General features: G+C 49.4%; 1 protein-coding gene across 1 annotated transcript in view; it reads left to right on the top strand.

The window, feature by feature from the left end:
* Window positions 1-16,017, top strand: part of LOC147113013 (uncharacterized) — a 194,336-nt gene that overhangs the window by 170,761 nt on the left and 7,558 nt on the right. The window contains exons 4-5 of the mRNA XM_085998237.1: window positions 10,445-10,702; window positions 10,882-10,963. Of these exons, the coding sequence (XP_085854363.1) occupies window positions 10,445-10,702; window positions 10,882-10,963 (340 nt within the window). The remainder of the gene's footprint in view (window positions 1-10,444; window positions 10,703-10,881; window positions 10,964-16,017) is intronic.

Below are 16,017 nucleotides of genomic sequence, written 5' to 3'. Positions count from 1 at the left end.
CAACACCAAGGGCTCGGTAACAGGATTAGCACGAAATTAAAAAACAATGAAAGCCATTTCAAACCAGAGATGGGCCTGTTACCAGCCGCTTAAAATGATTTAAAATATAATAACTGCTCCGCTGTGCTCAAAGCCCACCAAAAGTTAAAACAAAGACTCACCTGATTTTGGGGGGGGAAGTGAAGCCTCGGGAAGAAAGGTATAACTGAAGAGACTTTTCAGCAGTTGAAACAAGCAGAAGCACCGGGTTGGAAGCGACACTCGAGGCAAGCTGAACAAGCAGCTTGGAGGACACGGCAGTGGGACACGACGCGACAGGGGCAACGACCCCAGGGACAGCTTGGACGAGTTGAGACACAGGACCAGGACGCAGCACCCCGGAACGCAGCTTGAGGAGGAAGACACAGCGTGGGAGAAGACGTTGGAGGAAGCTTGAATCAACAAGCTCGGACAGTCACAAAGAGAGCGGAGAAAAAGGACAGTTTAAAATCGGACAGTCGTTGCAGCCCCAGCAGCCTCGTTTTCAAAACCTTGCACTTCCTAGTGGGATTGGTGAGCATGTTTCTGGCCCTTCACAATCAGATAGTTAGGTTTAATAACGGGGTGGATTTAAGGGTACAATTAACATGAGTTGTTGTCCCTCGATGTTCCATGTGTTTCTTTATTTCATGGTGATCTTTGTAGAGTATAAGATGCCTATATTTGCCTTAGTTAGTATAATGTCATTATGATTTGTTTGTATTTGTTTTTCCCTCCCATGTACCGTACTCTTGTCTTTGTTGCATTTGATTTGATATTTTTCCATTTGCAATAAAATTTCATTTTTATTCATCAAACTTGGTCTACAAGAGTCTTCTCTGCATTGCAGTTCCTGCACCTAAGTCCAGATTATAGAATCTAAGGGGTGAGTGGGTCGAACCACTCAAAGTTTTACTGTGCAAGAGAGAGAGGCTTCTAGAGAGAGAAACCTCAGGGAAACCTCTCGAGGAAAACCCCTTACAAGCCTCTGTGCTGTCATCACCGAAACACCCTTCTTAGGGTTAAAAATGGATACCAACGGCTGGTGGTCTGTCAGTAGCGTAAACTTTTGGCCCTGCAGGTAATGATTAAACTTCTTTACTCCCCACACAAGGCTGAGAGCCTCCCTATCTATCTGAGCATAGTTGCGCTCAGCGGAGGTCAATGATCTGGATGCGAACGCGACTGGTCTCTCCAAGCCATTTGGCAACTTGTGTGAGAGTACTGCCCCAATACCATATGGAGAAGCATCACAAGCCAAACGAATAGGCAGCGTTGGGTTGAAGTGAGCCAACACTTCCTCTGAGGTGATCAATGCCTTGCTTTTGCGAAAGGCCCTCTTACAGTCCTCGCTCCACTTCCATGGCACTCCCCTCTGCAAAAGAGCGTTCAGCGGGTGTAGCACCGCGGATAAATTTGGCAGGAACTTATGGTAATAGTTAATCAACCCTAGGAACGACCTCAACTGGGATACATTTTCCGGAGCGGGAGCCTTCACAACAGCTTCGATCTTGTCAGGTGACTTGTGAAGCCCCTCCTGGTCAATGACGTGACCACAGTACGAGATTTGCTTCTGAAAGAACTCACATTTCTGGCGATTAACTCGAAGTCCATATTCTTTCAATCTGGTGAGCACCAGTTCCAAATTTGCAAGATGTTCCTCATCATCATCTCCTGTAATCAGAATATCGTCCAGGTAACATTGTGTGCCTTGAATTCCCTGTAATACCTGCTCCATGGCCCTCTGCCAAATTGCTGGAGCCGATGCCACTCCAAAAACCAGTCTATTATACCGATACAAGCCTCTATGCGTGTTGATCGTGAGATACTGGCGTGACTCTTCCTCAACTTCCATCTGTAAGTACGCCTGCACCAGGTCTATCTTGGTGAAGTGTTTCCCGCCAGACAACGAAGCGAAGATATCCTCAATCCGCGGAAGCGGATATTGCACCGTGTGAAGCACCGGATTAACAGTGATCTTGAAATCTCCACAGATGCGAACCTTCCCCGGTTCCCCCGGCTTGTTGCTCGATGAACGCTTCATGACGGGAACAATGGGTGTGGCCCACTCACTCCAGTCCACCTTAGACAGTACTCCTGAACGTTCTAGCCCTTCCAGCTCAGCTTCCACAGCAGGTCGTATCGCATAAGGCTTTGAAAAATTTCGGGTTTGCATGTTCTTCAACCTTGATGGTTGCCGTAATTCCTCTCAGTTTTCCCAGTCCCTGTTGGAACACCTCTTTAGCATCGTCCAATATTCTGGACAATCGTTTAGGTTTGACATCTTTTTTACCGGAATCTACCGTTAGTGCTTTTAAGGAATGCCAGTCCATATTTATTCTCCTGATCCACTCCCGTCCCAGTAGTGGTGGACCTCCCTCAGGTAGCACATATAAGTCCATTCCTCGGCTTTCTTTGCCCTTGTGGACCACCTTTACCTTTATCTTTCCGATGGGGTATACTCTTTGCCCCGTGTATGTTTTCAATACAATCTCCGTATCCCGTAGGGGAATATGTGGGAATAACCTTTTGTAATCTTGCTTATTCATGACCGTCAATGCCGATCCAGTGTCCAATTCCATCTTCGCTTGGACTCCTGCTATCTGAAGTGTGACCCAGATAGTTTGGAGGTCTGCTTCATTACCCACATTGTGTACTCTTAGACAACCCAATTCCTTACTGCTGGAGTCTGAATCTGACTTCTGTTCATCCGAACTGTTCTCTGTCACCTTGTGTACCTTTCTGCACTTTTCCTGCGGTGACTTTTTGTTGCTGGTCTTCTTTCCTGACCGGCATACTTTAGCTATGTGACCAAGCCTGCCACATTTTCTGTATTCCTGATTTTTGAACCAGCACTGGTTCTGATCGTGCGTTGTCTTTCCACAACAATAACACTTTACTGCACCCAAGGCCATTTGATTGGTGCTGAGTTCCGATGACCTTAGCTGCATTTCCACAGTGCCTCTCGCTGCGGCTTCGTGCGATGCTGCAATAGTGACAGCTTTATCAAGCGTAAGATCATTCTCTTCTAGCAGTCGCTTTTGTGTTCCTTCTTTTAACAATCCACACACAAATTTATCTCTCAGCGCATCTGCTAGTCCTGTTCCAAACTGACAGTACTTTGATAGCTTACGCAGTTCAATTAAGAATTCAGCGTTGCTTTCTTCTTTCAGCTGCGTTCTTCTGTAAAATTTAAATCGTTCCGCTATCAGCAGCGGCATGGGGTTTAAATGATTTTTCAGGACAGTAACAATATTCGCGAAAGTCTGATCCGCCGGTTTATCTGGTGATACAAGGTGCTTCAATAGCTCGTACGTCCTCGCACCCATTGAGTTTAATAAGGTTAGTGCTTTCTTATCATCTGGTACCTCATTTGCTTTACAATAAACTTCCATGCGTTCTACATACGTGGCCCAATCTTCGACATCGCTATCAAAAGCATTGATGTTACCATGTTTAGGCATCCTTGCAAGTTTCTTTAAATTTTCTTTTTCCCAAAATGGCGGCTTCCCGCGCTTGTCTTCTTCCCCCGCCTACTAAAATGGCGGCTTCCCGCGCTTGGCGGTTTTTCCCGCGCTCGTCTTCTTCCCCTGCCGACTACAATGGCGGCTTCCCGCGTTTGCCTTCTTCCCCCGCTGGCTGCAATGGCGATTGCCGTGCTGCTGCCGTTCTCGCCTCCCCAGCGGTTCTCAATTCCCTGACGCTGCTTTTTGCTCCCCCGCGGTTCCCGTGGGCATTCACGCTTCCCCTGCTGTTGCGCCTCTCAGCCCCACTTGCAGGCCGGTCCTTTACACCGGCTGCGGTTGAGTTCTCCGCGGTTCTCGTGGCCTTAACGCTGCCCCAGTCGCTGCGCCTCTCGGCCTCGATTGCGGCCCGGCCATTTTCACAGGCCGCGGTCGAGTTCTCCGCCCTTTTTCCTCCGTTTTCCCTCCCCTACTCCACAGCCAACGCGGCCGACTTTCTGCTCGTGTCGCTGATCGGCTTACCCACCACCGTGGTAGAAGGGATGATCACTGCCTGTCGCTGATGGAGGGCTTCGTGGTCAGAATTTTTCTTTTTAACCCGGGTACTCGATGCCTCCCGTGCGATGTGGTGCTCAGCAGGATGATGAGGGCGGATGCCTCTTCTCGACGCCCGTTCTGAGGACGAAGCTGACTTGGATGTAAAACTGTCGCAGGGTAAGATCGGACTCGTCGCCACTGTTGAGTCTGTGTGTCCCAGTTATGTTTATTATAAATCACTGGACACAGACAACAAGAATAACTTTAACAGGTCTTTACTATTCGGAGGTCAGGGCTGAACTGCCCAGCAAATCACTACACAACGTTTATATACCGGTGTGGTCACCACCGGTATTACAGTATACAGCAGCCAAGAGAAAGTAGTACATCTCTTAAGGTAGTTCTCTTAAGGTGGAACAGGTTACATACACCACACTCTGCAGTGAATTAAAAACAAAGGCCATCAGCAGGGGCCGTGTCTCAACCTGTGGAGACATGTTCCGATTGTGTTGCCATAGCTACCCCAGATATGAGTCTTGATGGTCAAAAACAGATGATGTCAGGGGGTCATAGGACTAGAACTTGTGTAAGCCCAGCTGCTGCAGACGGGCATCTTTATGATTGGATTTGGGTTTGGGTGTCAGCCAGTGATCGGTTCAGGAGGACTCCATAGGTTTTGAATGAGAGTACGGGTATAAGAGGGGGCGGGGGTGTCTTGACAGCCACAAACTCTAGAAGATTTCAGGAGTAGAAGATTTCAGGAAGGATCAAGGAGACACCTGGGAGGCGATGAGAGACAAGAGACACAGGGTGCAGCTCACTCACGGCTGCTGCTTCTACCCAGTGTATAACGGGGTAATACAAGCCTGAATTATACTCTGTAAACTGCTGCTCGAATACTGTAATGTATTCAATCTTGCTTGTGCCGAATAAAGTTTTATCACTGTCACCAATACGGGTCAAGCTCGAATCATTTGGAACCAGGGTCTCTCTGGGATCTTATAAATTCATAATTTTCCTTCTATCTCTTTTTATCTCTCTTTCTCTCTCTCCCTCTTTCCAAAGCGCATGTGCCTCTCACCAGCGCCAGTGCTGGCAATGATCATTGCATTGACGTTTACAAGTGATCAACGGAATCGGAATCTTGGCATTTCTTAACCGACACTTGAAATGTCATGAGGGTTCTACCTGCTCCCTGAGCCTCAACTGTCAAACATTCGGGAGGGGCAGTACTGAGGGAGCGCTGCACTGTCGGAGGGGCAGTACTGAGGGATTGCTGCACTGTCGGAGGGGCAGTACTGGAGGGTGTGCTGCACTGTCGGAGGGTCAGTACTGAGGGGCAGTACTGAGGGATTGCTGCACTGTCGGAGGGGCAGTACTGGAGGGTGTGCTGCACTGTCAGAGGGTCAGTACTGAGGGAGCGCTGCACTGTTGGAGGGGCAGTACTGAGGGAGCGTTGCACTGTCGGAGGGGCAGTACACGTAACGCCGCACTGTCGATGGGGCAGTACTGAGGGAGCGCTGCACTGTTGGAGGGGCAGTACTGAGGGAGCGCTGCACAGTCGGCGGGGCAGTACTGAGGGAGGGGGAGGGGGGGAGGGGGAGGGGGGAGGAGGGGGAGGTGGGAGGTGGGGAAGGGGGGAAGAGGGGGGAGGGGGGGAGGAGGGGGGGAGGGGGGGAAGAGGGGAGAGGGAGGGGGAGGGGAGGGGGCAGGGGGGAGGGGGAGGGGAGGGAGGGGAGGGGGGAGAGCGGTGGGGGTGGAGGGGGAGGGGAGGGGGGAGAGCAGGGCGGGCGTGAGAGCTGGGGGGAGAGTGGGTGGGGGTGAGAGCGGGGGGGAGAGCGGGGCGGGGGGGAAAGCGGGACCGGTGGGGAGAGCCGGGGGGGGGGAGCGGGGGGGAGAGCAGGAGGAGAGTGGGGTGGGGGGGAGAGCGGGGGGGAGAGCGGGGCGGGGGGGAAAGCGGGACCGGTGGGGAGAGCCGGGGGGGGAGCGGGGGGGAGAGCAGGAGGAGAGTGGGGTGGGGGGGGAGAGCGGGGTGGGGGGAGGGGGGAGAGTGGGGCGGAGGGGGGGAGGGGAGGGGGGAGGATAGCGGGACCGCTGGGGAGAGCAGGGGGAGAGTGGAGTGCGGAGGAGAGTGGGGGGTGAGCGGGAGGGAGAGCGGGGGAGAGAGCGGGGGGCAGAGCGGGGGAGGGAGAGCGGGGGAGAGAGTGGGGGGTGACCAGGGGGAGAGCGGGGGGAGAGTAGAGTGCGGAGGAGAGTGGGGGGGTGAGCGGGAGGGAGAGCGGGGGAGAGAGCGGGGGGCAGAGCAGGGGAGGGAGAGCGGGGGAGAGAGTGGGGGGCAGGGTGGGGGGCAGAGTGGGGGGAGAGCGCGGGGGGAGTGAGAACGAGAGCAAAAAAAAATCTAGGAGTGACATCACAGGATAGCAGGTAGGTGATTGGTTGGTGAGTCTCAGTGTTTTTTCATTCTCAAAGCTAGTGCTGTGGTTTAAATTAAGAGCTGGGGAACTATAACTATTACGTTAATAAATAATAACTTAACTAGATAAACTAATTAATTAATATAACTATAAATAATCATTTGATTAAAAACTTGAACTAATTAAATAAGCAAATAAATAAAATAAAGTCTAGAGATGGCAGGGACTAAGTGTCAGGACTGTAGTATGTGGGAGTTTGTGGACAGCGAGACTGTCCCGGATTCCCACATCGGCAGGAAATGTCTCTGCCTTCAGTCACTCCGGCTCAGTCATTGAGCTGGAGTGCGTGTTAGAGACACTCCGAAACATAAGGGAGGGGGAGGAATTTCTGGACAGTTTTATCCTGAATACAGTCACACCTCAGAGGAAAGCACAGGTTCAGGAAGGGGAGGGTGTGACTGTTTGGGAGACGGGTAGTGCGGATTTAGGAGAGGTTGAGAAGGAGGTCCGGCAGACACTGGCCCTGTCCAACAGGTACGATGTACTCGCTACCTGTGAGGACAAGGAGAAAGACTGCGGGGAGGACAGCCACAATGCAGACCAAGGCACCGTGGCTCAGAAGGCTGTCCAAGGGGGGGAAGAGCAGAATAGAAATGTGATAGTGATAGGGGATTCTATAATTAGGGGGATAGATAGCCTCCTCTGCAGCCAAGAACGAGAATCCCGATTGGTGTGCTGCCTACCCAGTGCCAGGGTAAGGGATATCTCACAGCAGCTGAAGAGGAACTTGGAAAGGGAGGAAGTAAATCCAGTTGTCGTGGTCCATGTCTGAACAAACGACATAGGTAGGAACAGGGAGGAGGTCCTGCTGAGGGAGTATCAGGAGTTAGGAGCAAAATTAAAAAGCAGGACCTCGAGGGTAATAATCTCTGGATTACTGCCCGAGCCACATGCAAATTGGCATAGAAGCAGACAGACCAGGAGAATTAACACATGGCTAAAGGGCTGGTGTGGGAAAGAGGGGTTCCTTTTCATGGGACAGGAAGGAGCTGTACCGATGGGACGGGCTCCACCTGAACCGGGGTGGGACCCGTGTCCTAGCAGAAATGGGAAATAGGGAGGTGACAAAGGCTTTAAACTAGTAAGAAGGGGGGAGGGATCGACAAGAAATGAAACCAGCCTAAATATAAACAAGGAAAGGAGAGCATAGGAAAGAGTAAAGAAAGGGAGGACATTGATGGCTAGGGAATAAATAGAGTTAAAAAACAGGAGTTTAAAAAGATGGTTAAAAATAAAGTGAGAGGAACTACTATTAAAAATGAGTTAAACTGTCTGTACAACAATGCACACAGTGTCCATAATAAAACAGGGGAGCTGGAGGCAATCATGCGTTGCGAGGAACCAGACATAGTAGGGATTACTGAGACATGCTAAATTCAGCGCGAGTTTAGCGGCGGCGGTAACCGGCACCACCCCACTCCGCTGCACAGGCGATGACGATGTCATCACCGTGCGCAGCGCCCAGTTTTCACCCCGCCTGCAAAATTGGCCGCACGTCCCCTGAATCTGTGCTGGACGATGACAGCAACCGACTTAAGGGGCAGGAACGGACAACAGGAGGCGCGTGGGGCGGTTAGTAAAGGGGAGGTGGCGAGGGGGGAAAAATAAAATCGGCCGACTTGCTTGTTGTGGCTCGTTGCGTCTTTGAGCGCGGGGTCCGTGCCGCGATCTGGCAGCCCAGCACTTCACTTGTGTGCCGGGCTGCTGGCACGGCACCCCGCTCCCCGGTGGTCCAGGTAGGGCCCCACAGAGTTGTGGGCCTGGGCCCTCCCCTTTAATGAGGGGAACAGCCCTTCCAATACACAGCACGACGTGGCCCAGTGCAAAGCGCTGCAGAACGCACTGCCCCGATATTCGGGGTTAGTGCTCTAAGAAGGAAGTGGAGCATTTGAATTAGCGCTCCACCTCCCTCTTGGGGCGCTAAAACTGAAGTTAGCGATCGCCGGCGCTATTTTTGCGCCGGGCACTAAATTTAGCGCCCAGGCGATGTTGGTTGCTAACGAACTTTTCCCCCATGGACTTTCAAAAGGCATTTGATGAAATATCACATAATAGACTTATTCAGAAAATAGAAGGATATGGTATCAAAGGGACAGTGGTAACTTGATACATTATTGGCTAAGGGATAGGAGGCAGAGAGTAGTGGTGAACCAATGTTTTTCTGACTGGAGGGAAGTGTGCAGTGGGGGTCTCAAGGGGTCAGTATTAGGACTATTGCTTTTTTGTTATATATAAATGACCTGGACTTGAGTATAGGGAGCACAATTTCGAAGTTTGCGGACTATACAAAACTTGGCAACGTAGTAAATAGTGAGCAGGGTAGTAGCAGATTTCAGGAGGACATAGACAGACTGGTGAAATGGGCAGATACATGGCAGCTGCAATTTACTGCAGATAAGTGTGAGGTGATGAACTTTGGAAGGAACAACATGGAGAGGCAGTATAATCTAAATGGTACTATTTTAAGGGGGTGCAAGAACAGAGGGACCTGGGGGTACATGTTCACAAATCCTTGAAGGTGGCAGGGCAAGTTGATAAGACAGTTAAGAAAGTGTATGAGATACATGGCTTTGTAAATAGGGTTATTGAATACAAAAACAAGGAATTCATGCTAAACCTTTACAAATCATTGGTTAGGCCTCAGCTAGAATATTGTGTCCAATTCTGGGCACCGCACTTTAGGAAGGATGTCAAGGCCTTGGAGAGGGTAGAGACGAGGTTTATCAGGATGATACCAGGGATGAGGGACTTCAGTTATGTGGAGAGATTGAAGAAGCTGGGGTTGTTCTCCTTAGAGCTGAGAAGGTTGAGGTGAGAGCGAATAGAGGTATTCCAAATTGAGGTGTTCTGATAGATCAAGTAGGGAGAAATAGTTTCCTCTGGCAAGTGGGTAGGCAACCAGAGGTCATAGCTTTCATATAATTGGTAAAAGAACCAGAGGGGAAATGAGAACTTTCTTCACACAGAGAAGGTCTGTTAAGGTCTGAACGCGTTACCTGAAAGGGAATCAGATTCCATAAGAATTTTCAAAAGGCAATTAGACATGTACTTGAAGGCGACTAATTTGCAGAGTTATGGCGGAAAAGTTGGGGTGTGGGACTAAATTGGACAGCTCTTCAAAGAGCCGGCACGGACATGATGAGCCGAATGGCTTCCTTCTGTCCTATCAGATTCTATAATTCCATGACTGTGCCATTGAGGCAGATTTACTGTAAAATATGTGGCTTTGCTCTGCAAATGTCAGTGTCAGCATCGAGCACTCCCAGGGCAGGCACAGCACTCGTTAGATATAGTGCCGAGCTCCCGCTTAATAACAAAGTAACTCGAGGCTTTTCTGCTTGTGCCAGGATGGGAATTTCCCACATCCTGCGCCCTGAACAAGTTGATACAAGTTGTTCAGATGGGATTATGTTGCCAGCTGTCAGGATAGTTTGATTGCTGTTTTGAATGACTCAGTATAAACTCTGAGAACAGTTCCCGAATCACTCCAAAAGACTCTTTAAACCACAAGTGAGTTCATCTTTTTGACACTGCATCAGCACACACTGGGTTCTTGCTCCTAATAACATGTGTGTCCGTGTGCCTTTACTGGAACCGTTTATTACTGAAATATAGACTGGCATTTATATCGTGCCTTTCACCACCTCAGGATGTCCCAAAGCGCTTTACAACTAATGAAGTGTAGTCACTGTTGTAATGTAGGAAACTTGGCAGTCAATATGTGCACAGCAAGCTCCCACAAACAGGAATGTGAGATGACCAGATCAACGGATTTTTAGTGATTTTTTTAGTGATGTGGGTTGAAGGATAAATATTGGCCACAGGACACCGGGGAGAACTCTCCTGCTCTTCTTCCAAAACTGGGCGTGGGATCTTTTACGTCCACCTCAGAGGGTAGAAGGGACCTCGGTTTAATGTCTCATCTGAAAGAGGGCGCCTCTGGCAGTGCAGCACTCTCTCAGTACCGCCCCTCCGACAGTGCAGCGCTCCCTCGGTACTGCCCCTCCAACAGTGCGGCGCTCCCTCAGTACTGCCCCTCCAACAGTGTGGCGCTCCCTCAGTACTGCCCCTCCAACAGTGCGGCGCTCCCTCAGTACTGCCCCTCCGACAGTGCGGCGCTCCCTCAGTACTGCCCCGCCGACAGTGCGGTGCTCCCTCAGTACTGCCCCGCCGACATTGCGGTGCTCCCTCAGTACTGACCCTCCCACAGTGCAGCGCTCCCTCAGTACCACCCCTCCCACAGTGCAGCGCACCATCAGTACCGCCCCTCCAACAGTACTGACCCTCAGTACTGCCCCTCCGACTGTGCAGCGCACCATCAGTACCGCCCCTCCAACAGTGCAGCGCACCATCAGTACCGCCCTTCCAACAGTGCAGCGCTCCCTCAGTACTGCCCCTCCAACAGTGCAGCACTCCCTCAGTACCGCCCCTCCCACAGGGCAGCGCACCATCAGTACTGACCCTCCCACAGTGCAGCGCACCATCAGTACTACCCCTCCAACAGTGCGGCGCTCCCTCAGTACCGCCGCTCCAACAGTGCAGTGCACCATCAGTATTACCCCTCCAACAGTGCGGCACTCCCTCAGTACCGCCCCTCCGACAGTGCAATGCACCATCAGTATTACCCCTCCAACAGTGCGGCGCTCCCTCAGTACTGACCCTCCCACAGTGCAGTGCTCCTTCAGTACGGCTGCTCCGACTGTGCAGATCTCCCTCAATGCTGGCACTGGGGCAATGTCGGGAGTTTCAGAGAAGGCACGGGGGCAATTGGACAAGGGGAGAGCTTTTTCAGAGGGAGGGTCACAGTGCCTATCTATTCTAATCCCATTTTCCAGCACTTAGTCTGTAGCCTTGTATGCTATAGCATTTCAAGTGCTCATCTAAATGCTTCTTGAATGTTGTGAGGGTTCCTGCCTCTACCATCCTTTCAGGCAGTGAGTTCCAGATTCCAACCACTCTCTGGGTGAAAAAGGTTTTCCTCAAATCCCCTCTAAACCTCCTGCCCCTTACCTTGAAACTATGCCCCCTGGTTATTAACCCCTCTACTAAGGGGAATAGTCCTTTTCTATCTACCCTATCTATGCCCCTCATAATTTTGTACACCTCAATCAGATTCCCCCCTCAGCCTTCTCTGCTCTAAGGAAAACAACCCCAGCCTGTCCAGTCTCTCTTCATAGCTGAAACGCTCCAGCCCAGGTAACATCCTGGTGAATCTCCTCTGCACCCTCTCCAATGCAATCACATCCTTCCTATAGTGTGGCGACCAGAACTGCACACAGTATTCCAGCTGTGGCCTAACTAGCGTTTTGTACAGCTCCATCATAACCTCCCTGCTCTTATATTCTATGCCTCGGCTAATGAAGGCAAGTATCCCATATGCCTTCTTAACTACCTTATCTACCTGTCCTGCTGCCTTCAGGGATCTATGTAAATGTACACCAAGGTCCCTCTGATCCTCTGTCCTTCCTAGGGTCCTACCATTCATTGTGTATTCCCTTGCCTTGTTAGTCCTCCCAAAATGCATCACCTCACACTTTTCAGGGTTAAATTCCATTTGCCACTGTTCTGCCTATCTGACCAACCCCTCTATATTGTCCTGTAGCCTGAGGCTTCCCTCCTCACTATTTACCACTCTACCAATTTTCGTGTCATCTGCAAACTTACTGATCATACCTCCTACATTCATATCTAAATCATTAATGTACACTGCAAACAGCAAGGGACCCAACACCGATCCCTGCGGTACACCACTGGACACAGGCTTCCAGTCATAAAAACAACCTTCGACCATCACCTTCTGCCTCCTGCCACTAAGCCAATTTTGGATCTAGTGTGCCAAATTGCCGTGGATCCCATGGGCTCTTACCTTCTTGACCAGTCTCCCATGCGGGACTTTGTCTAAAGCCTTACTGAAGTCCATGTAGACTACATCAACTGCATTACCCTCATCCACACACCTAGTCACCCCCTCGAAAAATTCAATCAAATTGGTTAGACATGATCTCCCCCTGACAAAGCCATGCTGACTATCCTTGATTAATTCTTGTCTCTCCAAGTGGAGACTAATTCTGTCCCTCAGAATTTTTTCTAGGCCTGGTAGCACTGCCATTAAGAAGTATCACCATGGCAAACTTCGACCCTAGTGCTGAGTTCAGTGCTGGGTCCTAAGCTCACCAGGTAAACCCAGTGTGAATACAGACTCACAGAGGCGCTGTCAGCACCTGTTAAAGGGACACACACATCGTTCATGTAAGTTTGCATTTAAGCTATTGGACTGTTTTAAAAAAAATTTTGCTGAAGTAGTGGCTTGTTGCAATAGATGCTAAAAGTTTTTTAAGTGTGTAGGGAGTGCTGCTGAATGTTTGCAAGGCCTCGGATAGTAAAGGAAGGCCTCTGAGAAGACAAAAAATGCTGCAAATACTCAGTAGGTCAGGCAACATCTGTGGAGAGAGAAACAGAGTTCACGGTCGGGAACCTGCTGTCAAAACATGCCCACATGCATTTCCTGATGTCAGGTTTGCCAGCGCTGAGCCGTCCCAACAGGCAGCGGTGGGGGACCCAATTCAAATCATTAACAATGCTTTTTTCCCCAGCTTTTTGAATTTGACAGGTTGCCCACCAGTTTCCTGCAGTGCCTAGACCTTGTCTTTGAAGCTGAGGCAGGAGGTCACTAGCCATTGAATCAGATGTGGAGTTGACAGCTTCAGATGTCAAGTCAAAGCTCCCCGCTCATTGATAAATGTTCCCTTAACCACTAGCTTCTCTAAACTGCATTTCCACTACAGATTCACAAGTCTCCATCCAGTCTGACTTCATTACCTCTCCCACCATTGACAGACCGCTTCTGTCATCTCTGTTTCACCTGCCATCTATTCCATCAGCATGGGTGTACTTTATATTGTCTCACCTTGGTCCTCAGAATCTGACCACGATCAGCCCCAACACCAGCATCACCAGGCACACCAGCAGCACCAACAATCACACCAACCTTCTCCGCAATCACCTGATGCTGCACAGAACAGAGGGCATCAGCACCCGACCAGATTTCTGCCTGGGACGCCAGGGATGGCCTCAACAATGCCACATTTACTTCACTTGACACTGCACACCCTGGCTGCCACATGATGTGCCAAGTTGGCACCATCCCACACCAACAACATAATGCATCCCTACAATGCCCAAGCCATAGAAAAGCAGAGTGTTTTTTGAATGTTGAGAGATTGGGAAATATTGGTATTCAGAGGGACCTGGGTGTCCTTGTACATGAATCATTGAAAGTTAACATGCAGGTACAGCAAGTAATTAGGAAAGCAAATGGTATGTTGGCCTTTATTACAAGAGGATTTGAGTATAAGAGTGAAGACGTCTTACTGCAATTATATAGGGCCCTGGTGAGACCCAACCTGGAGTATTGTGTACAGTTTTGATCTCATTACCTAAGGAAGGATATACTTGCCATAGAGGGAGTGCAACGAAGGTTCACCAGACTGGTTCTCGGATGGGGGGATTGTCCTATGAGGAGAGATTGAGTAGACTAGGCCTATATTCTCTAGGGTTTAGAAGACTGAGAGGCGATCTCATTGAAACATACAAAATACTTACAGGGCTTGACAGGTTAGTTGCAGGGAGGATGTTTCCGCTGGCTGGGGAGTTTAGAACCAGGAGTCACAGTCTCAGAGTATGTGTCGGCCATTTAGGACTGAGATGAGGAGAAATTTCTTCACTCAGAGGGTGGTGAATCTTTGGAATTCTCTACCCCAGAGGGCTGTGGAGATTCAGTCATTGAGTATATTCAAGACAGAGATCGATAGATTTTTGAATATTAAGGGAATCAAGGGATATGGGGATAGTGCAGGAAAGTGGAGATGAGGTAGAAGATCAGCCATGATCTTATTGAATGGCGGAGCAAGCTGAAAGGGCCGAATTGCTTACTCCTGCTCCTGTTTCTGATGTTCTTATGTTCTTATTTCTTTCACACTCATCACCATTGTGGGGAGGGGGTACCGTTATGTCTCACCATTCACTGCAACACACTAAGCCACTTCCAAAGATGCACACAAATCTGTCCAAGAATGCAAAGTGTTGAAAATAAAGATTTCAATGTTTGACGGCACATTAACAGAAACTTAACATGAACATTGGCTAAAACACACAAGTGCCTACCCTTGTGTGTTGTTAGTTAGTATGATTGGACTAGGATGAGGGTGAGTGTGAGGGGTAACTAGTGAGATGGGGATGTGATAATATAGATAGAGAGGGATGGGTGGAGGTGCAAGGTAAGTTGGTGTGAGTAATGATGTGCAGCAGTAGGGTAGGGAAGGCAGAGTGATGGGGATGTAATGAGTGGCACAACAGGATGAGGTTGAGTGTGCCTTTGCAGTAACATTTTGTGATCTACTGACATCATTGAAAGGTTTGCGCCACTGCAGCCTGGTCCTCCTGATGACGCTCCTGCTTGTGTCCTCCTATGCAATGTGCAACTAGGCTGTGTTGATCTCCTGGGGAGGTCTCTTCCGACTTTGGAAGGGAAGAGAACCTCCCGGTGTGCTGTGACTCCCTCCATAAGCATATGGAGAGAGTCATGGGAGAGCCTGGGTGCAGCCGTGCACCACTGTGCAGTGATTGTCAGTGTTTGCAGCACCTCAATGCTGTAGAACACTGAAAGCACAAATGTCAAAGTAAATATTGTTATAAAACACATTTTGTTGTGCACTTGAGTAGTAACAAATTCAGTCATCTGGTTATAATCATTTTATTCTTTAACTTCAGTATTAAAAGCAATTTACAACCTGAGTATTGTCACAGATAGAGTGTACGAACTTAGGCATGGGTCCTGTCTCGAGCTGCTTGAACAAATGAAAAGTTTATATTTATACATTGTTTTCTTATCAAACTGGAACTGGCATTGCATAATATGTTAGTCTCTGGCTACAGCATAGTCCAGAGATTCAAGGCTACATTTTCTTCAACATGATGCACACAAAAATACCATGGCCTTGCTGTGGTAAGCCTAACCCTTCTAGTTTCTAGACATTCTTACCATAAATAAACATATCCAAGGCTGGTTGGTTGCGAACACCAGCAGTTGCTAAGTGAAATCTGTATCTCTCTCTCTCACTCTATATCTCTCTCTCTCTAATGATGCCATCCACCGTTTTTTCCTATATTCAATGAACTAAACATGAACACCTTTCAGAAGCTGAATTAACCGAGTTCCATACGCCAACACTTTGAATCTCACTCATGCTGTACCTGCCTTGGGAGTGTTTGATGGGATAGTGTAGAGGGAGCTTTACTCTGTATCTAACTCGTGTTACATAGAAACATAGAAGGTAGGAGCAGGAGTAGGCCATTTGGCCCCTCGAGCCCGTTCCGCCATTTAATGAGATCATGGCTGATCATCCAAATTCAGTACCCTGTCCCTGCTTTCTCCCCAAATCCCTTGATCCCTTTAGCCTTAAGAAATATATCTAACTCCTTCTTGAATATATTTAAAGAATTGGCTTCAACTGCCTTGTGTGGTA

The sequence above is a fragment of the Somniosus microcephalus genome, chromosome 9, assembly GCF_052327205.1.
Source record: "Somniosus microcephalus isolate GS21.2 chromosome 9, FLI_Smic_1.0, whole genome shotgun sequence".
NCBI classification, from domain to species: Eukaryota; Metazoa; Chordata; class Chondrichthyes; order Squaliformes; family Somniosidae; genus Somniosus; species Somniosus microcephalus.
This window is presented reverse-complemented; position numbering and strand designations above follow the sequence as displayed.